Genomic DNA, 23,192 nt, shown 5'->3' on the forward strand with positions numbered 1-23,192 from the left:
CATTGACAATGACCCAGCCTTGACGCGGCACAAGGAGCAAATAGCAGTTCTGGAGAAGCAGCTGGCTGTGTAGGAAGGAGCTAGACAGTGCGAATGGGAGAATCAACAGGACTTGGATAGAATTTCAGCGAGGAAAGTTGAAGGATTTGCCGAATATCCTGCTGGGGTACGCTGTTGCGCAGCGGAACTTCTATCAGAAAGCTATCAAGGCATGGGCGGAGGCTAAAGGCGAGATCGAGAAAGTGTCTCAAATTGAGTTTGCCACCGCTTTGTGCTTTTTTTGCACAGATGATGTGTACATACATATTAGATACGGACGCATTAGATAATTCTCCTGCAAAGCTGGTCCTTCCCTCATGTATTATGTACTGATTGAAATTGTATAAAACGCATAGAACTTGTGTGAACCTTGCACATCACATCGCAGACATGGATGTAGTCTATGCAACGTTGTCAGCTTGGTTAGGATCCCAGGCGATGCACTGCGCGTATGGGAAGGAGGTGATGCGTCAGTTCTGAATTCACCAGCACGAAGCTTGCAACGGGTGAGTACTCACGAGCTCATGCACTTTGAAGTCGTTTTTGGTTTGGAAATCGGTCAGATCGGCAAATTCCCTGTCCTCTAGGTTGCGCAAGGCTACATCCATGATGGTGGACACAAAGTCCAAGCACTTGGACTCTTCAAGCTGAGCCACGGTGTATCCAGTTGCAATCCTTGTCAATGCGTCATTCTGCTGTTCGCATCCTGTCGAGAGAGAACAATCGATGTGAGTAGATTGGTCATGGGATCGTCATGCGAGTGGAACTGGTCACGAGCAGTCATACCAGAAGCCTGAGGGTATGTCAAATGAAACACAGCGGCAGCCAAAAGGCTGTTTCGAAACATCAGCGACTCGTAAATGCACACGCATGCAGACAAGATCTTGACGGCAATCGGAATGCCCGCTTCCGTGAAGAACGGATCTTCATATTGGTCGTACATCTTCAAGTCCTCGACGTGGAATTCGTGTGGGACGCCACTGGCTATGCCACCTGGTGTTGCGGATCTCTTGGCTTTGATGTGCCAGAGTTGCGCGATGCGGAATGCCCGCATCATGAAGTCGTACGCCGTGGGCACGTTCAAATCGCACTCCGTGATCTAAGCGGCGCGGATAAAACGATGTGGTCAGAGCGATGGCCGTGACATGCCATCGAAATGGGTGACTTACAGTGAAGAACTCTCGTTCAAAGGCCAGGATCCTTGAAATTGAATCTTGTAAGGCATCGTCCTTTTCGGCGTCCGGAAGACCCTCAGTTTCATATTCGAGAATCTTGCACAGAGGCAAGTTGTCGAATTCCTGCGAGGTATGTTAGCTGAATGTTTGGACTTGAGAAGGAGTGATGAAGCGTTGCCTCACCTCTTTCTTGGCGGAAAAAAAGATCATGGATATGGCGATTGCTTGCAAGTCGTACAGAACGTGATCCATATTACTTTTACTCATATACAGGTCGAAGTAGTTGACAGCCAGGTGATATGTGCTGTCATGAATCCAGTTGTCCTCAGCCAGCTGAGGCGAGCGGTCAGCACTTCATCAACGCGACATCAAGAGACCGAGAGCGGCTTACCTCAGCCAGCCAGTCCACCACGACTGCACGGTGAACGCCATTCAGGTTGGCATAACGACCGAGCCAGTCTTCGCGCTGTGATACAAAGATCTTTTCACGCTCGACGTCAGTCTGGTAGTTGGCGTGAAGGAGTGCGAGGTCGTCCTGGAGAGGATCAATGAAAAGAGGTATGAGCAGTTGACTGGGGCAAATGCACGCTGCAGAATACCACTGACCTGATTGTCGCCGATCACATGCAATCGAAGCTCCTTGGCTGAGGGACATCTAGGAACAAACCGCTGTAGTCCATGCTTGAAAGGTTGGCACCTGAGGTTCTCAGCCGTGAAGGAATCGCCCCGAGTCAAGGTCGCAGGAAGCCGTGGATTTGTCCTGGACTCGGCGAGGACCGGGCGGTCATAGCAAGCAACTGCCTGGGGTATTTCCGCCATGTCCAGGGGTGAAGAGTGACCCCAGTTGAAGTTGCCAAGTGGACTGGAGAAGGTCGAGGTGGCGGCGACACTCACGTCGTCCCCGTCGCTGGTAACGGAGAATGATATGTCTCGGCTGTCATCACTGTCGATGAGCGTGTCTTGGACGTCGGACTCCAGGCCCAGATCGGACAAACTCTCCTCCGTGGCATAAGGAGCAATGGGAGCTTCGACTTGCCAAGGCGAAGAGAACGCCGACGAGCACGTTCTCTCCCCATCGAACGAAGAGTTGAAGGACAGCGCATTGGAAGCCGCTTGGAAGGAGAAAGAGGTAGGCACTTGCGCGTCGTGTTGGAACGGAAAACGCAAAGGGGATGGTGCGCTAAAGGACTGGAGGGGCCTCGAGGCAAATGCGGTTTGGCCGAACCCAGTACTTGAGAAAGGGGTAGTACTTGCACCAAAGACGAACGTCGCTGCCTCAAACTTCCCGAGGTTGGCCGTAGTCGTGGGCACTTGGAAAACGGGCGGGGCGCCAGAGAACCCGAACGGGGCGCATGGTGATGCCGGGCACTTTTTCGACGCTGGCGATACAGGGGCTTTTGCTGTCGGACTATCGAACGTGGCGTTCTCATACTCGCGCTCTCGTTCCACGGCTGACGGAGGAAGGAAACGAAATGAGCGCTTTGCAGCTTGGGAATTCCGGAAACGATGCAGCAAATGGCAGCAAACCGACGAACTCAACAGTAGGACGCGTATCTGGGTGAAGGATTGAACTCACCGTAGTGGCCATGACGGCGAGATCGTTTGGAGGGCCGCTCTTCGGGGCTTTCGACTACGCACTTACGCTTGCTCCCCTGGGGCGTGCGACACTCTCCGTAGTTGGTCTGGCCGGGTGAAGGAAGTGCAAGCCATCACGGTCAGACGCGCTTACTATGAATGTGCCATCTTGCCATCACAAACACATTGCAAACCGTACCTTGTTGTTTGGCGTCGATGTCCGTGCGGGTTCTTCTGAGGTAGTCATTCTCGCTTCTCCTACGTATTCACTACGAGACATATGCACAACAGTCAGCCCTCCGGGTATTAGCAGTCCACACCATTCCAAAATGACCGCGGCCACCATTTCTACAACGCACCCAAGCATGTGTCCCGAAGCAGTAGAATCCAAAGTGGGCGCTCAGGAATGGTATGAGAGAAACCAGATGCAAGTAAGAACAGTGAAGACAGAATCAGCACATTGGAGCACGAGCACCATCGACAGTGAAGCGGGTAGACTGGTCCGTGATAGTAGCCGAAAAACGCCAAACACGTCCTTCGTTGCGTAGGTACAGCCGTAGGTGCATGCTGCAGTGCGCATCTGCACGCTGGTGGAGCGATTCGGACATCTCCTCATTGGTCAAGAATCCCAGGGGCAGAAAGGTTTCCAGGGTGGAAACTTAGGTTCTTATCAATATGGCTCGGTGCTGAAGCCGAAAGCCGGCTTTCATGGACAGTTCCATTTGCGGTTTGACCCGAGACGAGAAAACCCGCATGCGCGTGAAAAGAAGAGACATGAACGACAGGGGGGCCCAATTTGACGCGCTCCGAGTTCATTTCGCAGGTCCATCACAGCGCGTGAAACTTAGGTGCAGCAGTTAAATCGTAGGACGAGGATGATGAGGGTGCCCACCCAGCACTGCAGACAGAAGAACTTCAAGGAGAAGGAATGGCCGCCCATTCATGACTGGTTGTACTCATTCCCGCCGAGGGGCTTGTCAATTTGGCATGTCATACCGGTGTCGGGATCTTGCAGAGAGCTATCGACAGGATCCAGAGGCGCGTTTATGAATTTACGTCAGCATACTCCGCTGACGGATGAATAGCCCCTCCGTGGCGGTATTTTTAGGAGCTTCGATGCTTTGCGCTATGCCGGCGATGTGTAAGAACCTAGACACACCATTGCATCACGGGAAGTTCTCTAAGCTTTTAATGTTAGCATGTCGCGCAGTTACCAAGAACCGTAAAAGGTCGCCATATTCATCGCACCTCTCGTCAATTCCAGACCAATTATCGCCCTCTTAACGCGTCCATAGCCGATGTTGGTTCTGGACGTTTTGGAAATTATATGCGTTTCCGCCCCACAGCGTCACTCTCTCGTTTGTTGGCGGGATCGAAAATTCTACGTATCGATATAACACATAGGCTTTGCAGACTTTTTAGGCAGAGTGTCTCGAGTCACTTCTACACCGTCCATCCTCGCGCTAGAAGCACGGAGCGGCAGCTATTTTGCTACGAATAACATCGTCTTGCAGTAATGGGTAACTGCTTATGTCGACGTCGGGATGTCGGCCCGTCGGAATACCGAAAGATCACCCTCGACGACTTTCAGATACAAAGGGCTATCGGCAAAGGTGCCTTTGGAAAGGTGCGTCGTGAAACCTCGGCAGCCTTGAGCAGAAATAGTCTTGTGTTTACCAGAGCTTGGGAGTGGGAATTCTATGAAAGCTCAAACGGTTTTCCCAACTTCTCAAAGGTATCGGTGGTCCAAAAGCGAAAAGGCGGCGAGCTGTATGCGCTCAAGTACATCAACAAAGAAAAATGCATTGCTGAAAAAGCAATACATCATGTTGTGCAGGAACGCAACATTCTCGAAGATCTCAAGCATCCGTTTATATGCAGTCTTCGATACTCATTTCAGGATACCGAGAACATGTACATGGCGCTAGATCTGATGACTGGAGGGGATCTCCGATTCCATATGACGAAAGCGTTCAAAGAACCTGCAGCGAGATTTATTCTGGCCGAGGTGTCTGCAGCACTCGAGTACTTGCACTCGTTACAAATTGTGCATAGAGATATAAAACCAGATGTAGGGACCGTGAGCATTGGTGTTCAAAACTCCTCACCATTGAGGGACATGCAATGCTAATGAACGTTCGTTGCCTTGATCTCAGAACATCCTATTGGACAGCGACGGACACGCATGTCTCACGGATTTCAATATAGCTGTCAAGCTGCGGCCCGAAAAACCGCTCAAGTCCGTCGCCGGGACCGAGCCATATATGGCGCCAGAACTTCTCCTGGGTGGCGGGTATGGCGCTTCGGTCGATTGGTGGTCACTAGGCGTGATGGCATACGAGATGCTCCTCGGGGAGCGCCCGTTCCGCGGAAAGAACAAACGAGAAATCATCAAACGAGGGGAATGGAAGTTCCCAAAACCACCTACTCCAGAAGTAGACGCATTGACCAGTGCCGAAGGGGCGAAAGGCACCGGTACGGGGACCGCTAGCAAGGATAGCAAAAAGAAAATAAAGGATACCCGTCGACGATACCCCGTGATCTCCGACAAGTCGAGAAGCTTCATCTCAGGGCTGATGACCATGGACGTAAAGAAGCGGCTCGGCTTCGGTGAGGAGGCGCCGTGTCCTCTGCGTAATCACGAGTTCTTCTCAGGGATAGTATGGGATAAGCTTATGAGAAAGGAGGTCGCGCCAGTCTTTCTGCCACCTAAAAACAAGTCCAACTTCGACGCTCAACATGACCTCGAAGAGCTGCTACTGAACGATAACCCTTTGGGTACGAAGCCATCCAAAGCGAAACAGAAGATGGAGAAGTGGTCGATGAGCCCAGAAATGATGCTGATTGAGAGGCAGTTCCTGGTATGTTACCTGTGCCCATTGTAAGCGGCAATCTGCCCAGACGTTAATCATACTCTAACTTACGGTGCAGTATTTTGACTGGTCTTGCCCCGACTTCGTCGACTCTCAAGCAACACACGATCCGCTCAGTGGCGACATGGACCTCAGTAAAGCAGTAATGACCAATAGTTCATTCAGCAGCCAAATATCCAAATCCTCCGGCATGTTGTCCCGCTCAGACACCGGCACATGTAACACGACAGACAAGCTCGCGGCATCATCACCCATTCCCGCGAATACCCATCCACCCATGGCCTTCCGGCGAGCAATGTCAAGCGCAGATGATCCTCTTTTACGGATACCAAATATGAGACCTGCACATCCGGCGGCGGCCGAATCATCCTCCGCGCCGCATTCGCCGACCGGGGGCCAGACGGCCCAATGTCATATACCGTCGCCGCTAGGGAATGGAAGTCCACCGCCGGTGGTTGAGAGACTTTTAGATGATACGGCTGCTGCACTGAATATGAGAGTTGACCGATAGCGGCCGCTTCTCTGTTGGAAACAAACATTCCGAAGCGGGACCCAATGGGCATTCCATCCACCTACAAATAGGTCTGAATGAAACTCAACGAACGAACGGACTTTCCGCAGGCCAGGAATCTGATCATCCAAAGCGTCATCCCTTAGGCTCCAGGGGATCATTGTGTATTACTTGTTCGGTGGTCGAGTGTGTGGAGCGATCATCAGTTTTTTTGTATTATAGCAGTACTTTTGGATTTAGACATTATTTCTTTCTTTCCTGTCGTTGGCGGACTTCTTCATGCAATAGAGAATTCGATATTGACGAAGCTGCCTTCTTCCAGTTCACGCGTGTTCCTGGAACGATGTCATTGAAGCATGAAATCTCTACATACGCAGTATAAATAATCGGGTACCTCCTAGAGATGCCGGTAGGGTGATGAGGCATGAACCAACTGGTCCATTCCAGAGAGTTCACCTTCTCCGCTGTGCTACGTCTCTTCTACAACTACGACTGGTAGATAATCGAGACTACCTATGGCCTCCGCGATTTCCTCATCTGTCATTCGTACGCCCGCCCCTACCACGTCCTCCCCCGCGGCCACCCCGGCTACCACGCCCTCGTGCGTGATCCGCACCGCGGCTTTGATTCCCAGTCCCTTCGTCCGCCCCCGCGTCCACAATCTCCATAGCAGCGGTCTCTTCGGGAGGAACATGCGAGTACAGTTTCTGCAGCGTCTCTCCGTACATCCCCATTCGCCGCATATGCTTCACTTTCACGGACATAAGGTCGAAAGCAACCCCAACAGTGGCTGTGAGTTTCTTCCTGTCTTCCGCGGGCAAGGCATCCAATCCTAACGGAGGAGCGATAGGATACCTCTGCGAGAAATGAGTGAGGATCGTCCATTTGGCTTTCATCCGTCCTCCAACGATGACTGCTTCCCGTGCGGTAGAATGCCGTTTGGCAAGGGCTTCGCGGCAACCTTTATCGTCGTTTTCGAACGTCGCTTCGTGAATCAGCACCGTCGCGTCTCCGCCGAGCTTCATAAGACCCATGTTGGGTCGGCAGTCGCCTGAGTAGACCGCCTTGAACCCATTGATGTGAACCAGGGAGACTGCGTACGCGTATGGAGAGTGATCGACCTGGATTGTTTTGAGTTCTTGCAGACCTAGAGCCTGCTTGAGGCCATCCAGGGTACCACCGCCCGCGGTGAGAAACGGCGAGGCCAATTCGTTGTTCTTCAAAAACTCGATGCCGCCTTCTTCCCCAATCCCAAGTTCTTCACATTCTGCATATTCATTGAGCCAGGTTACGTAGTGCGGAGGCGCTGCGATGTACAGGGTTGGTGCCGGACCGCTGCGCTGAGCGAGAACATTCTTTCTCTCCAAAAGGACACGAATCGCGCCCAAGTGGTGATCGGCATGCATGTGGGAAATGAAAAGCAGTCGCAAGTTCGCCAAGACGTCTTCCAGTGGGACTTCCTCGTCCGCATTGAAGCGTCGATACAATTGCCCGTATGTCCCCTCTCCAGCGTCCAGAAGCACCGATCCGTAGTTGGGAATATCAATGAAGTTGGAGCTCACGTTCCGGAAAGGAGAAGGGAGGGAGGCCCCAGTCCCAAGTGTGCAAACTAACACATCGCCCCCTGCAACATCCGGGCTCTCCTCCACCTCAGCTGTTTCAATGATCTGCTTCCGGAGACTGGCAGCAGATTCTTTGAACTCCGTCCATCTCTCGTGTTGATGGCGTATTAGTACCTTGCCCTGCGGATCCGTATGACTCCAAATAGACTTTTGTTCGCTGGTGTCAATCTTGCGTGAGGGTTCCGTGTGGTAAATCATGAGATTCTTTCCGATCGTGACATTTGTTGGCAATTCTTCGCCTGTGCTTAACATCATCAGAACCCCGCCACATGGGTCCTTCGATATAGCATAGAAATGGACTTACGGTTCTCCAGAGGTTCCGTTTCCGGTTTGTAAAAGGGGATTTTGAAAACGTCGGGGTCCATGTGGTTCAGGCGGAATAGGTTGTTCGTGGTTCCCTTGTAAATGATGGGCTTTGGGCAATGCTTGCGGGTAATGATGATGTGCTGACGGGAAAACTTTAATATGCTACAATCCAATCAAAAGGCCACCAGCTCAGTATGCAAACCTCGGTTGTGTCTCCGAACTTCTTCATCCACGCTCTGTACTCCGCGGAATCGAGGACGCCATCACCGATGTTATGCACTATGAGAGAGACTGGATTGGTGGTTGTTTCAGCAAAATGCGGTGCGAAAGCCGCGTTGGATGTCAAATCCGGAATGTACTCCTGCGAAGGACAGTCCAAGATGATAAACGCGGCACCTGGCCTGTCAGGATCCATGACTTGCTCTGGCAAGACCGTCACACCGTCTTCGGTCTCGAAAGGGTGGCCATTTGCTAGGCGTCCGAAAGCATATCCTGCAGGGACTCCAAGCGCGGTGGCCTTTTCTGGTCGAAACTTTCCACGCTGAGTGTGGCCCTCGCAAATGTATGTGATAACGCCCAGGCAAGGACGTGACTTTGGCAATCTAACGACCTTGGTGTGATCCCTCTTGCCAAGCAGCATATCGGGGACGTTCAACCGACTTCTCGTGAGGTCGAACTGAGCGGAGTAAGAGTTATCAAAGCCTCTCTTCGATCCGTTCTGGAGGGGCACGGAGGGCAGCTCCCCGCTGTTGAACATTTGTCGAATAATCTCCTGCTTGTATGCCAACGCATCTTCGTGGCTCAAGGACGGAGAGGCTAAGGAATCTTCCTGGACCTTCCGCTTCTGCCCGGTCACCGGATCCGCTTCCCCATTCTCGACGCCGTTGGAGACTGCGGACGGGTTGTTTGCATGGGAGCTGGGCATAGCAACCGGCATTGGGCCGTCGCCAGCTAGCGCTGCCTTTTTGCTGGCTGGCTCACCGTCCGTTTCCGCCGTCGAGTCAGACGGACGATGGCCGACAGGGTATATAGTGACGGGCCGGACGCTCATATTCTCATCGACGAAGGGTTTGGAGCCATCTGGGATCTCACATGCCTGCACAGATGATGCCATACTGCACAGAGACCGCCAGGTCAGTCTCAGCAAAGCCCTGAGACCCACTGCCATCGAACGAAAAGCTTACCGGAAGACAAAATGACGCGTTGCAGCCATGAAGTGCGTCAAATTCTTTCCGCCATGCACCGTGATTTTTTTGTTGCCGGCATCAGCCAAACTCAACAGCATACCTACAGCAAGAGTGTTTGAGCATAGAGCTGAACTGTCCCACGCTGACCCTACCATTCCATGAGCATAAGTGCCCATCCGCAGCTCTCTGTCCATCCGCATCCACCATCCTCCCAGAGGCCCCCCCTTCGAGTCATTCTTCCTTCAGGCAATATAGCTTCTCAGGGCGTACGCGGAAGCCGGAACGTACCAGGGATACCACCACACGCGTCCCATTGCACCCTCGACAAGAACAGGTTGGTCAGTTTCCCGAGCCTGACCCTCTGCTCAAGACAAAATCGCTGTGTCCCTTCTCCGGCATTGAAGAGGTATCGCTGTGAGTCGAAGAAAACTAAGACTGAAGGCAACGTGTCGCCCGTCTGCGTTCCTAATGGGCGTTTGAAAAATGTTGGTATTGTAAGAAAGGTTCGAGGAAGCGAGGCGACCGCTTGAAATAGAACAGCAGGCAGAAGTGTAGAGAAGGTCACAGGCCGTAGACCTACCGAGGATCTGAATGTAGGACTTCATGGCTCTCCGCTGTCAGATCTTTCTAAACGCAGTCTGACTGGAAGTTCCAAAATATCCAATGCCTGAGGCCATTTCGCGTCCCTGCGCCACAGGCGTTTCTGTATAAATTTCCGTGTTCCCTCTTCGACCTCTAGACCAACCTGTTCTTCTCGTACTCCCGGAACTATTGAAGCATGCGAGAGAAGCAGGATAGCGACAAGCGTAGCGTAGGGATGGGGAGCAACTCTGGCTGACGTTATGCAGCTTCGTTCTCTACTTCACAGGTGCAAGTGCCAGGTCTTGCTTCGCGTTCAACTCTCAAGAAGGATTTACATAAGCCAACGCGCGGACAAACCGCGTCTCAGAATCATCAGAACCTTTCCCACCCTCTGCGAACTTACGCGGCGGGACGCTATCCACATGATGTATAAGCAATGTCTTCTAAACGAGATGGGGTGAAAGAACATCGGGACCCCACGTGTGGCCGAGCTCCGGCATAACGTCCGCCTGCCCTGCGTCAGCATCGTCCGCGACAGGCGTCATGAAAGAGAATGCGAAGCCCCGAATGTGCTTCGGCCTGTATATAAAGAGAGGCCGGCGAGGTTCTTTCTTCTCGAAAAGAAACTGAGAGCCATTCGATAAACACCTACTGTACAACACCATGTTCTTCGGCAAGATATCTCGACAATCTCTATTCCGTGCGGCGATATGGACTGGATCCATGGCGTTGGTATGCGCGGTGCAACTCTCTCGGGAAGCTGACCGCGGCACGTCGCTGGAGGCTACGAGGTTTGCGGCAGCCGATATCAATGGTGAGTAGGTCAGCCTTGGTGCATTGTGCGCAACAAATCAGTTTCAAACCCTCCGACAACGTCTCACATGTTTGCTCGCACCTCAGGCGGTGTATACTACGAGATTGCAGAGGACATCAAGGGCAAGGACTACGCGTATACCGTCTACTCGAAGCTGACTGCCACCGATTCCAACAATGTAACAAAATGGGAGTCCCAGTAAGTGCAAGTACATGTCTTGAGAAGCAAGACGTGCTTCCAAGTCTTAAACACGACTTTCGACCCCTTGCAGTTATACGGAGGAAGCCTCGTCATACACCACTCAACTGATTACAGGCGAAGCCAATTCCGATGTGTATGAAGTTGGAATCGGTAAGTTACTGGTGTGATCACCACCTACGCCGCATGCCACAAGGCTAACATCGTATCCCGGTCTGACAGCTCCAGACTTCATTGCCACTCGTCGCTTCGACGCCACCGATGGCACGTTGCTCTACACACACCATGTCAAGGGCAGTGCCTGCCCATCCCCAGTGTATGCCACCGGCGCCGCCGATCCCCTGACCGGTGACTTTTATCTTCTCGGCGTCTGCCAACCAACGTCGGAAACAGCCTCCGACGACGATGGCAACTTCCTCTTCGTCCAGATCATCGACAAAAAGGGCAAGTTCGGCAAACGCCGACGCGTGAAAAACGTCCAAGCCGCACAATCGTTTATCTCTATTGGGGGCTTCGATGGCAAAGGCGAAGCTGCGACTAAGTCGGGCAGTAAGACACAGGTCGTGATCTACGTCGCTGGCTATAGGAACCATAAGGGCAGGAAGGCCGGAGTCCCCTTCGTCGCCGCCTACAAGCCGCGCACGCTCGCTCAAATCAGCCCCCCGCGGAAGATCGACGAGCCCGCATCCTACCCCTTCATCTCATCACTGGCTGTTCCGATCGCGACGCGTGAACCCATCGTCGCCCTCTCATCGCCTTCGGACGGCGATGGACTCCTCCTCCGCTCGAAAGCCTCGCTCAAAAGCGTCGTTGCAAACGTCACGATCCCATTTGCAGACGCCAAAATCCTAGCCGGGAAAACCGCGCTTTACGTGTGCGGCACCCCACACCAGTCACAAGGGCCCGTCGAGCTGCAGGTGCGCCATGTGGAGACATTGGAGCTTTGGACGAGCGTCAAATTGGACGGATCTACCTACTGCGAGTTTTTGCAGCTGGCTGAAGGCGATGGAGCCAGTTGCGGGGACGAGGGCGACTACATCACCGTGAGCGCGAGATATAAGGGGTCAGAGGAAAGGCTTACCACTTACTATTGCGAAGGATGAGACTGGGCAAATAGATGGGATTAGTGACCAACGTTGGAGGATGTAGTATAATTCCGTGAGGAGATGTGGTTAGGATGCGGGAACCCTGTATGTGTCATCGTTGTTGATAGTGTCGTTGTGTCGATATTTGTAAATTTGATGGGATTATTTTTCATTGCTTTATGATATGGAGTGGGCGTCCGTTTCCTATGATGCATTCAATGTCAGTACTGCAGATTGAGGCAGATACTTCTAAGCGTATGGGTAGGATGAAGCCTGAATACTTCTTCCAAACCCTCCTGCCGATTACCCTTGAGCTGTTACAGTTTGCAGGAACACGCGAAAACCAGGCGCTCCGCCTTGCTCCCTCTGAGCTCTCAAGGTGCCCGTGCCTTCACGTACCTCAAATTCACTTCGGCAACCTGAGACGCCGTGACGTTCTCTCGTAACATCACATACATACCTGGAGAGTGTGGATGCTTGCCAGCCTTTTCTGTTCGGAGATGGTTGCGATGGGTTTGCAGCGCCCAGGGTTCACGCGTCCAAAGTTGATATAAATCTAGTCACGTCACGTGACTCTCGCCTTCAACTCGACCAACGCGCAGTTCCGAGGCAAAGCAAACGCGAATGCCACGCTGACGAGCCCATTGAGGATAAGGACGTTGATGGCAAAATGGGCGTCTCCCGTATCATCGTTCCTATAAAGGGGTCCGTAACCTCATAGAAGAATCGAGGCGGGAATGACCATCGCGACTACGCGGCCGCCATAGCTACGCAAAAAAGGCTTACCCCAAACAGCCTGCAAGAAACAAGTTGCCAGCCTTCGCAGAGCTCATCGTTTGCACATCGTCTGGCAATCGCTCCTCTCCGACACTACCCAACACAGTCTTCGCACAAATGTTCCGTAACTTGTCGACGGCCGTCAGGCCCTTGTCCTCCTCATGCCTGCGGGCAACTGCCCTTCGCTCGACGGTGAGTTATTCTCTCTGGATGGGTTGACATCGTGGGAAACGTGGATAGGTTCAGCTTAGGAACGTTGGAAAACAGCGAGGGGACCGACCCAGGTCGGGCGGTTGGATAGGTTACACTGGATATGGCGATATTTGTGAGGAGGGAACGGCTTCGAACGAAATCCGCACATCCTCACTATGCTAATATGGACTTTCTTGAAAACAGGCGGTTCCTGTCCGTGCGTTCGGAACTACCGAAGAGAAGCAGTTCATTCCTGCTCCCGGAGGCGTAAGTGACGATCGAGGCTATCGTAGTTCAATCCCGTCCCATAAGTGCTCACGCCTCAGCCTTGGATTTCCCACAGCAATTCAAGCCTGGAACCGTTTACGGCGGACAGCATACCATCACCCTCATTCCTGGTGACGGTATTGGTATGGAGATGGCTACCGCCGTTAAGACTATCTTTGGAGCGGCGGAGGTCCCAATTGAGTGGGAGCAGTTCGACCTGAGTGGATACACCAAGAAGGACGAGGTTCTGCTGAAGCAGGCTATGGACTCCATCAGGAGAAACAAGGTTGCCCTGAAGGGTGAGCAGACGGAACAATGCGGATTAAGGACTCTAGATGCATGATAGAGAGAGTTCATCATGCAAATCTCGATAGGTATCCTGTACACACCTGTGTCCAGGCTGGGACACAGCTCCCTCAACGTCTTCCTGCGCAAGGACTTGGACATCTTCGCCTCTACATCCATCATCCAAAACCTCCCCGGAAGCTGGCCAACACGCCACAAGAACGTCAACTTCACCATCATCCGTGAGAACACCGAAGGAGAATACTCCGGTCTGGAACACACGGTATGTTCATGCGTGGCCTATACTCCCTAGTATTTGCAGATGGTGGAGTTCTGATCGAATCTTCTGCGTGGATAGCCCGTTCCCGGTGTTGTTGAGTCGTTGAAGGTTGTCACCCGCGCGAAGACCGAGCGTATCGCAAAGTACGCTTTCGACTTTGCGTTGAAGAATGGGCGGAAGAAGGTTACCGCTATTCACAAGGCCAACATTATGAAGCTCGGAGACGGTCTTTTCTTGAACACCTGCCGGGAAGTCGCAAAGCAATACGAGAGCTACGGAATTGAGTTCAAGGACATGATCGTTGGTATGGATCTGGCATGAGGATCGTTTTATCCTGTACGTTTGTCCACCTATCTGACGCTACTGTTTGGTCTTTCAGACAATGCGTCTATGCAGCTGGTGTCCAAGCCATCGCAATTCGATGTTATTGTCTGCGGTAACTTGTATGGTAACATTCTTTCCAACGTCGGCGCTGCCATCGTCGGTGGACCCGGTCTCGTTCCCGGTGCCAACTTCGGCACACACTACGCCGTCTTCGAGCCTGGATGCCGTCACGTCGGAAAGGACATCCAAGGACGTAACCAGGCAAACCCTACCGCTCTGTTGCTGAGTGCCATCCATATGTTGCGTCACTTGCACCTCCATCAGCACGCTGACAGGATCTCGGCGGCGCTCAACAAGGTGATCACGGAGAGCAAGGTCCTGACCCCCGACTTGGGCGGTAAGAACACAACCACGGATTTCACCAAGGCCGTCATGTAAGTCATCGGGCCTGAGCGACCTGAATAGAATTCTGTATTCATGAGAATTTGACGCCTAACGCATCTACGTCCGATTTTTCGCAGTGCCAACTTGTAAGCACCTCCACTACCACACGTCAAACCAACCCCTCCACACTCTATCCCGGGCGAAGCATCCCAGCCTCGGCACAACTACAGAACTGTTTCGCATAGATGAGTTGTTCCCAATCCCCTCATCAGCATCGTGACCTGTCCTCAAGCGTTCTCTCCGCCACCCGAGCCATCATTATTCCCCCTACAAACCCGTTTACCATATTTTTATGAACTCCGGTTCGGCACGTAAATTGTCACGGCCCGGATTTATCTCTTCGCTTTTAATATGCATTCCCACGTTATCCTTGACATCTTTTCGAGGTACTTTGCACAATTCTGCCGTCCCAAGATGTACACATGGTTTCGTCGGTAGCATTGGGGTGTACAGAAGGGATGAGGAATGGGAATTAACGTTAAAAATCTGGTTTTTACGTACGTATTTACAGTGAATGAATCGGGGAAAGCAGACTCTCCAGGAGAAGCGAGGCTTTGTAAGGGAGATGAGGACTACAATAACAGAACGTTGCAACCATGCAAAAGGCAACGCATGAGTGCTCTCATCGCTGCCTCATGTAAGATTGACGTTATATCTAAACACATTGTCGACGACGATGGCATCGACGCCATGGCGTTCCTGTATGCGCACATTGTCCGGGTCGGCATTCGCGGAGCCGCAGGTTCCGAGGATGAGCCCAGACTCTTTGACAGTTTTAATGAGTGTTGGCGCTTTCACCTGTTCGCCCGATGATGTAATGGTGGTCAGTGGGCCGGCAAGTCTGACGCGCCAGTGGACGAAATAGGTGGTAACTCACCAAAGGCGAAGCTTCACAGACGATCCCCAGCAGATTGTTCGATTTCGCAAACCTGATAGCCCCCTTCAACGACCGACACTTTGAATACTCCACAAACGTCTCGGGTGGGGGTAAAGGCTCCTCCCTCGGCCATCGATTCGCTGAGTACGTCCCTTCCTCACTGTCCTCATCGTTGGGGTACCCACAATGCGTCGCAAAGAAGACGCCATAGTTGGGTTGTTTCCAGTTCATCGCGGTGCATACGGAAGCGTTGAAGGACATGAAGATGATGGAGCGGGGCTGGGCGGCGGCTTGGTCGTAGACGACTTGAAGGATGGTGTCGACGAAGGTGTTGATGTCGACGAATTGGGTGAGGTTGTGGGTGAGGCGTTCCGAGGTGGTGGGGTATTTGAGGAGGATGCTCACGCCGATTGAGTGGGGAAGGGTCTAGATAGAATGTAAAAAGAGGTGGTTAGTCGTCCGCGTTTGTAACGTGATGCAGGTGGGTGGTACGCCAGTAAGTTCTGTGCGGACGGCACGACATTACCTGGAGAAGCTCATGAAGGCTCAAGAAGGAATCGTAAATATGTCTCGATATCTCCGTCGGGCTTCCATTCTGCGCCTGCCCCAACGGTGACCTCGGGAACAGTCCCGACGACGGGGACCGATGCGGCTGTGGCGCCCCTACCGGTGGTATTATTGGTGCAGCAGAAGGTGACGCCGCCTCCGATTTCCGTTTCTTGGCAAGTTCAAACGACTTGCGTGCCAGCTCGAAGGAAAAGTTGCCGACGCTGAGTTTGACGCTGTTCTCCGGGTTCGCGATGCGCCAGTGTGGGTAGATGACGGGTATGCCGTCGTTGGTTAGTTGGACGACGACTTGGATGTATTCTTCGGCGAGGGATGAGGCGGTGATGAAGGAGTGGGTGCCGTCTGCTTTGTCGGCCGCAACGAGCTGCAGACATAAAAGACTCGGGTTAAACTCCAGCCTCAAGGAAGCTCAAGAGGGACATGTTATACCTTGGTAGACTTCCAATATGTCTCAACCTTCCCACCAATTTGCAAGCTCGGGTGCGCAAAAGGCGTCACAATCTCCAGATTACATTGCACCTCCCCAACAACCCTCAGATGCGGGTCAAACAATGGCAGAACAGCAGACTCCTGTTCGCCCGGCCCCACCCATCTCCTCCTCGTCAGAGCCGCAATCTGCGAGGGAAGCACGACGGCCCGTCCGATCGGCTTAGTTCCAAACGTAGGGAAAACGTCAAACTGCAGCGAAAAGGACGCCGTGTCTTCCACGAGGAAGGTGTGGACTTCGAGGTCGTCTTGTAGTGGGAGGATGACGTGGTATGGCACGCCAACCTCGGGTTTGCCGCTGATGACCAGCTTGAGCGATGTCATTTGTTGAGATTCCTTCAGTGACACTGGGCCAGGATGGGATGCGGACTGTCCTTTCAGCGTTACGCGGATGTGTGCTTTCTTGTCCAAGAAGGCGTGTCCACTAAGGATTCGGAAATTGAATTAGTTCATGAACGCGTAGATGCTCGCGCCACCGTATGAATAACTTACTATATTCTGAACGGAATGATCGGCGGTGGTAACGACAAATCAGGCAACTCATCCAGATCCAAATCCATCGGCGTAGGCGAATTCGACCGGTCAGGAGCGGCGGAAAACAGCTCGCTAGGCGCCATGGGCTTAATATTGTCCACTTTCGGAGGCGACTGGCCCTGTTTCGAGGAGAACCCCGGGTCCATTTTCAACTCCAACAGTTCCGCGATCTTGATATGTCCCCGATACAACGCATATGTGACCGGTGTCCATCCGTACTCGTCCACCATGTCAATCCGAGCCCCGACCTCCAACAAGACCTGCACGCACTCGAGATGGCCCTCGGACGCAGCGTAAAAGATGGGCGTCCACCCATTCAGCCCGTCCGCAGCGTCCACATCTGCGCCATGCGAGAGCAACAGGCGCGAAACGTCCTGATGCCCTTCTCTGCTTGCTAGATGTAAAGGGAACAGTCCATTGAGGTCCGCGGTGAGCTGGGCGCCTTTGCTCAGTAGTAACATGACAATCTGACTGTGGCCGTGTTCGCAAGCTATGGAAAGCGGAATTGGGGCTGTTGATGATATGGGTTCCACCGTTGCCCCATTTTCTATCAGAATCTCCACACAGTCCGCGTGTCCTGCTCTTATTGCGTACACCAGCGGTGTACATCCATCGTCGTCGACTGCGTTGATGTTTGCAGCTACTGATATGAGGTACCGTGTTATGGAGGCTTGTCCATTCATTGTTGCATAGTGTAGCGGCGTTCGGCCATATGCATCTGTGACCTCCACTTTGGAGCCCTTCCGGATGAACTTTTCCAGCGTTTCTTCCCGGTTTGCAATGGCCAGCTCGTGGAGGCATGTCCGGCCGCTGATATCGTCAGCAATGTTCAAGCTCACCAAGTTGCTCTCCAGTAACAGGTCGATACACTCCGGTTCCTTACTCGTGCAGAATCGAAGTAAGATCTTCGATAAGGCTTCCCGATCACCGCCAGAGACCTCCTCACGGCTAGGTTTTCTCAAGGACGCCAGGAATTCCCGAACCGCGAGCGCATTCCTGCACTTCAACGCATTGATCAGAATCGATTCGCCAATCGCCGAGTGGTCAACACTATGAGCCTCCAGCGCCGTCACAGTTTCGGGATCTTCTTCTGACAACAGGTGCTCTATTTCGGCCAGTACGGTCGTTGCCTGATCTGTGAGTTCTGCGAGCACGTCCCTGTTGAAACATGGTTGTATTTCAACCTGTCGGGAGAGGTACAGCTCTTTCGTGGATGATTTTGAGCGTTTATCCCATTTCTTTAGGATTTTGCGAAATCCTTCGGCGTTCACTTCCACAAATCTCTGCAGAATCCACCGCTATTTAGTTCCAGAAAGGCAAAGTTACATCTGGCAGTAGGATAAAGCCCTTACCTGCAACTTAGTCAAGTCATGCCGAAACTGCAATGTGCCCTCCCGCAAAGTGATCAAAGACGCATGTGACAGCCGCTTTTGCCGCCCTTGTGCAATCCTCTTCTTCTCCAGCACAATCTTCAACCTAGCCTGTAGATCGGCCTCCTTTTGCAGATAGAAGGTATTGACCTAGGAAATCCGGAGTTTCAGTCCAAAGTTCGCAGCCTCTGTATAAACGTGGTCTGGCAAGATGTCACTGAGAATTGCCAACTACCTTCTCCAATTCCCGCTCCAACTGGAAAAAGAACGCCGTCTTCAAAGCCTGCAGCTTCGCAGCCTGCTTCTCCTCCGCCGACAGTCCCGCGCCAGTAGCAGCCAACCAGTCTCTATCCTTCTGCAAACTGTTGATGATCTTCTTCAGGCCCTTGTAGTTTAGGTAGTCTGGGCCCGCCCATTCTGCCTGCTGGGACTGGATGTATTTACCGAACTAGAGTTGTACACTGTTAGCGTGAGCTTCGGCTCTTTGCCAGCCGTACGCAAAGGGGAAGGTCACCTTCATGCCAGTGGTGGAAACGCTGGTGGATTGGGAATTCGCGTCGTCGATCTAGTGGGTACCCCACAAGGTCCCAGGTCGAGAATAGTGATTACAACAGGATACCACACAGACCGCCGTCCTGTTATTGAGCATGTATCAGAGGAATGTCGTCGAGGAACTCAATAGAGTCATGTTTCGGGGACGCTGAGAAAAAGTGCATGTCAAGACAAGCCATGACATGTTCAGGAATGTCAAAAGTTGACGGCATGAGGGAACGCCTATGGGAAAACGTGTCCGATTGCAGGCTTCTGAGAGGATGACGACGCGCTGTCCCAAACGCGGCTACGCGGAAGTTCTGTTCAATATGTAGCCATCTGTTATCGACGGCATGCAAGTGAGCGATGGCATATGTGAGGACGTGCAGGCCGACGCCAATGATATAGTCCAAGGTAAATCGTCTGCGTATCTGATACACACCCAGCGCCACGACTTGTTGTGCCTTCTATATACATAGACCCAGACGCCCCCGAGCTGTCGCACGCATGTCCAGTATCGTCAAAATCTACTGCTAGTCGCAGTCCTGGCTTCGGACGTTCGCCGTCTTCAAGAAGGGGCCCGACTCTACTCTCATCCTTGCGGGTTCTTTCATGTGTTGATTTCGCATGTTGGGCAGTTATTCGGCAGCCTCGGCGTTTTATAAAGCTAGTGGTAACGGCAGCGCGCGAGAATCCAACGCGGAGCTGGGGCGGATCCGCCTGATTCGTCGGTTATCTCCCATGACTGGCGCGGAGCAGCAGCCTCTTCTTGCGCGTAAAACTGAAAGATGATCTCCGAGTGCAATAGGCGAGTGTCTCCGACGTACGTTTTGTTAAGGGGCCGTCGCACCCTGGCGTCTTCCACATCTAGGCGTCGGGTGCCGGACGTCTGCTGGTCTGCATACCCCTCGTTTGCCAACGAACCCATGTCGTATCCCCCACAATCCTTGGTCCCCTTCTCAAAAGAGAAATACGCCTGATGCCGCCGTTCCTCTCGTGCCTGGAGATGTGACCCAAGATCAGCGTATCCCTGCGGTCGCATACAAACCGCCGGTCCATCCAGAGTCCTCAAAACATGCCGTGGCGGGATCGCCTATTTGCATATTCCCTGCCATCGACATTGAAGCTGAATTAATCCCGTTGGTGAGTTGACCTCTTCTTCCATCGCTGCAGGAGTCTGGAGTCTGGACCCTGGCAGGTTGGCCGCTGGCATCCCAAGGACAAATTTGCTGTCGTGAAAATTGGCGTCGGCCGCTGCAACGAAGGTTTGACGGCTACATCCTGTCAATATTTACCGTGTCCCCGGTCGCGGACCGCAATTTTTCCATGCTTCCGTCACCCGTGGCACGGGGGACATGAGGAAGGATCGCCGACTTTGTGGGCATATGACCTGCATCTGTGACCGTACTGGCACGCGAACGGCAGATGGCGGATCCAGTTTTGCCTTGTCACGTTCATCAAATGCGATCGGAATCCTCGACGCGTTTTTGCCAAGTTTCGGAGGTCAATGCGGGGGTTCAAACTGTGGGGCTTTGGCGTTCAAGCCGTCTCAGTGACATCAGCGAGCCCAATCATAAGGCTTCGAATGCACGCGCCGATGATTAAGTCTGACGCAGGAACAATGGAGGATGGGACGGGACGCGTGTGTTTCCCAAGTCATCCCAGATCCCAGCCAGATCCATCCATGCCTCGGCCGCCTGCCTTCCTTCTCCTTCTTCCCGTCCTGCTGTGCTGTGACCTGGAATAGCCCACTTTCCCACGCAATACTTAACCCAACAGGCAATCCTTGTCGTCCCAGGGCTCACCCAACCTGCTATTCTCAGACATACGCAACTAAACCCCGCAGAGCATCTCGCCGCTTTCCCCCTCCTTGGGAACTGCACTCCGAGCACCACAATTCAAACACCGCCATATACCACGCACACAAACCGCACGCAAACTCACCCCGTTTCATCTCCGAAAACCTACCCAACGTGCGAAAAAACTTCTGAACCGAGTATCACATTCGTACCTCACACAAACAAAGCAATCGTTTACCAGAGAACTCAACTCCGCTCCCCGTACGCACGCTGGTCAGTGACCTCAAAGCCATGGACGCTTTCTTTGATCCCAATCCTATGCTATTGCACGGACTCGCAACTGCATGGTGTCTAGAATGCCCAGAAGCGAACCCGAACTGGTCGGAGAGCGACGGCTATAACTCGTCATCCGACGAGGATTCAACAGAGGACGCTAAGACGAGACCTGGCCTCCCACGCAACTCATCAAGACTGAGCCTACGCTCTCTTGTCGGAGGATCATCATCGGCATCAGCCTCCCTCACCTCCTCGTCCAGCACTTCCTTGATACCCTCCCTCCCATCTTTTCCATCCCTCGACTTCCCAAAAGCCGTCCTGCATACGACATGGAACGAGTTAGCCGTGTTAACAGCATTCGGCTCACATCAGGTCAAAACACTCGCTGGTGGGATACTGGAAGTTGCCAAGACTGGCGCCGCCAAGCCGTCCTGGAACACAGCGCTGCATCTGGGTGTCTACCTGTTGCGATCCAACTTTGCGTTCCATGGTATCTCCATCCCGCGTCTGCGTCTTTGGTCTGGACGGATGGGTGCTGCTGGAACGACGCGAGGGCTGCCATCCGGTGTTGCGTTGAAGGAGGTGTCGTTTATCGTCAACAGGGACGAGCTCTTGACGTTCGAGGACAACGGAGCGGAATGGAGAGAGGGCAAGCAAGCAGGAGCTTACCCGACTGTGCTTCCGGAGAACGAAACGAAGTGGAACGAGGCGGCAAGACAATACGAACTGAAGGGAGAGTGGCTGGCCGTCGAAAACGAGAAACCAGAGGAATTCTCTGGTGGCATCAGTGGTTGGTTGGGCTCCTGGTTTTCCGACGAGAATGCGGACTATCAACCGCAGCCAGAGTTGCCCAAGCTTCGGAACAAGGTCATCTACTATCTCCATGGCGGCGCGTACATCGGAGGCACCAACCAGCTTTATCGCATTCTTACTGGGCGTCTCGCCAAGGAAGCCAACTGCAAGCTCTTTGCTGTTGAGTACCGGTTAGCTCCGGAGAATCCGTTCCCCGCCTCCCTGCACGACGCATTTGCCGGCTACCTCTATCTCATCAACCCGCACCACGCCGCATTCAAGCACCTCAACCCGACCCACGAACCCGTCAACCCGGCCGACATTGTCCTCATGGGTGATTCGGCAGGCGGTGGCCTCGTGATGTGCCTACTTAACTACCTCAACCTATACCTTCGCTCCCCGAGCGGCGAGCATCTCGTTCCCCTACCATCTGGAGCTACGCTGATGAGCCCTTGGGTCGACTTGGCATTTACATCAGAGTCCTGGTTGACGAACGCAAGCTTCGATTGGTTACCCTCGAATGCCCGCCAGATTCACGACCATATTGTCCCGGGCCTTCCCCACCCAGTGTACATGTACCTCTACGGCGAAGACTCGATCAAATCCGCCACCGAGCTCGTCAACTTCTATCCATCCGCAAAACATCTCCACAGCGATTCCCCCTCCGCCTCCTCCGATGCAGAAGCCGCCAAATCGTTCATCCGCGACAAAGTCGAGCAATTCACCCGCCACCCGCTCGTCTCACCCATCTTTGCCGAATCACTCGCTGGCCTGCCCCCAATCCTCGTACAAGCCGGCGAGGCCGAAGTCCTTCGCGACGACTCCCTCGCCCTCGCTTACAAATACGACCGCGACAACGTCGGCCGGGAGGGTGCCCACGGCTGGGTTCGGCATGAAATGTTCACCGATATGGTGCATGTGTGGATCATGATGGGGTGGTTGAAGGAAAGCACCAGTGCGATGGCCAGGATCAATCGCTTCTTGGATGAGTTGGAGGTCGGACATCCTTTGGAGCCGATTTTGGTGGACAACGGCGTCTTGATCGATTCCCATGCCTCCTTATGAGGACGTTGAGGACGGGTATTGTTTACAGAACATCTGCACGGTGTTGGGCGTATTTGTCTGCGAACTTATACTTCTTACCTCGATCTCTTTCCGGTCTCCTCGCTTCGTAAGCGGCGTATATATACACATTTAGATAGAACCTCACAAGTTCACTCAATTTTGAGTTGCATAGTACTTACTCTGTTGCATGATTTTTGTATCAATATTCATCCCAGACTACATCTTACTGCCATGAAAACGGTCTTCCCTTTCGTACCAGTCTCTCCTGATCACTGTTGATGCGCGCGCTGCTCTTCTCGCAAGGTGCCGGAGCAGAAGCTTGGAAATCGCGCGAGTCGATAAATCTACGTAGTAAAGTT

The 23,192-nt window shown here is 53.0% G+C and overlaps 8 protein-coding genes across 8 annotated transcripts; 5 read left to right on the plus strand and 3 right to left on the minus strand.

Annotated features, from left to right (window-relative positions):
- Positions 1–1,257: 1,257 nt before the first annotated feature.
- Positions 1,258–2,132, minus strand: EV422DRAFT_212811 (uncharacterized protein). The gene is made up of 3 exons (XM_053065396.1): positions 1,821–2,132; positions 1,606–1,749; positions 1,258–1,547 (listed from the first exon to the last, which is right to left on the minus strand). The coding sequence occupies exons 1-3, from the start codon at positions 2,031–2,033 to the stop codon at positions 1,350–1,352; spliced, it is 555 nt and encodes a 184-aa protein (XP_052922670.1). The 5' UTR covers positions 2,034–2,132; the 3' UTR covers positions 1,258–1,349.
- Positions 2,133–4,189: 2,057 nt separating this feature from the next.
- Positions 4,190–6,474, plus strand: EV422DRAFT_212875 (kinase-like protein). The gene is made up of 4 exons (XM_053065398.1): positions 4,190–4,416; positions 4,525–4,860; positions 4,946–5,650; positions 5,721–6,474. The coding sequence occupies exons 1-4, from the start codon at positions 4,306–4,308 to the stop codon at positions 6,171–6,173; spliced, it is 1,605 nt and encodes a 534-aa protein (XP_052922671.1). The 5' UTR covers positions 4,190–4,305; the 3' UTR covers positions 6,174–6,474.
- Position 6,475: 1 nt separating this feature from the next.
- On the minus strand, positions 6,476–10,247 carry EV422DRAFT_212879 (beta-lactamase-like protein). Its single transcript, XM_053065399.1, has 6 exons — positions 9,869–10,247; positions 9,577–9,753; positions 9,286–9,388; positions 8,304–9,216; positions 8,100–8,241; positions 6,476–8,034 (listed from the first exon to the last, which is right to left on the minus strand). The coding sequence occupies exons 1-6, from the start codon at positions 9,891–9,893 to the stop codon at positions 6,707–6,709; spliced, it is 2,688 nt and encodes an 895-aa protein (XP_052922672.1). The 5' UTR covers positions 9,894–10,247; the 3' UTR covers positions 6,476–6,706.
- Positions 10,248–10,432: 185 nt separating this feature from the next.
- On the plus strand, positions 10,433–12,066 carry EV422DRAFT_212865 (uncharacterized protein). The gene is made up of 4 exons (XM_053065397.1): positions 10,433–10,684; positions 10,771–10,882; positions 10,956–11,035; positions 11,105–12,066. The coding sequence occupies exons 1-4, from the start codon at positions 10,534–10,536 to the stop codon at positions 11,983–11,985; spliced, it is 1,224 nt and encodes a 407-aa protein (XP_052922673.1). The 5' UTR covers positions 10,433–10,533; the 3' UTR covers positions 11,986–12,066.
- Positions 12,067–12,624: 558 nt separating this feature from the next.
- Positions 12,625–14,727, plus strand: EV422DRAFT_212987 (uncharacterized protein). The gene is made up of 7 exons (XM_053065400.1): positions 12,625–12,936; positions 13,141–13,203; positions 13,280–13,502; positions 13,578–13,771; positions 13,847–14,072; positions 14,148–14,526; positions 14,614–14,727. Exons 1-7 carry the CDS (start codon positions 12,862–12,864, stop codon positions 14,624–14,626), a joined length of 1,173 nt encoding a protein of 390 aa, XP_052922674.1. The 5' UTR covers positions 12,625–12,861; the 3' UTR covers positions 14,627–14,727.
- Positions 14,665–15,464, plus strand: EV422DRAFT_213045 (uncharacterized protein). The gene is made up of 2 exons (XM_053065401.1): positions 14,665–14,922; positions 15,048–15,464. The coding sequence occupies exons 1-2, from the start codon at positions 14,829–14,831 to the stop codon at positions 15,347–15,349; spliced, it is 396 nt and encodes a 131-aa protein (XP_052922675.1). The 5' UTR covers positions 14,665–14,828; the 3' UTR covers positions 15,350–15,464.
- Positions 15,465–16,360: 896 nt separating this feature from the next.
- Positions 16,361–18,146, minus strand: EV422DRAFT_213052 (ankyrin repeat-containing domain protein). The gene is made up of 2 exons (XM_053065402.1): positions 16,959–18,146; positions 16,361–16,890 (listed from the first exon to the last, which is right to left on the minus strand). Exons 1-2 carry the CDS (start codon positions 17,681–17,683, stop codon positions 16,404–16,406), a joined length of 1,212 nt encoding a protein of 403 aa, XP_052922676.1. The 5' UTR covers positions 17,684–18,146; the 3' UTR covers positions 16,361–16,403.
- Positions 18,147–20,580: 2,434 nt separating this feature from the next.
- EV422DRAFT_540564 (Alpha/Beta hydrolase protein) lies at positions 20,581–23,155 on the plus strand. The gene has a single exon (XM_053071150.1). The coding sequence runs from the start codon at positions 20,992–20,994 to the stop codon at positions 22,831–22,833; it is 1,842 nt and encodes a 613-aa protein (XP_052922677.1). The 5' UTR covers positions 20,581–20,991; the 3' UTR covers positions 22,834–23,155.
- The last annotated feature ends 37 nt before the right edge of the window (positions 23,156–23,192 follow it).

The sequence above is a fragment of the Fimicolochytrium jonesii genome, assembly GCF_025526975.1.
Source record: "Fimicolochytrium jonesii strain JEL569 chromosome Unknown EV422scaffold_26, whole genome shotgun sequence".
NCBI classification, from domain to species: domain Eukaryota; kingdom Fungi; phylum Chytridiomycota; class Chytridiomycetes; order Spizellomycetales; family Powellomycetaceae; genus Fimicolochytrium; species Fimicolochytrium jonesii.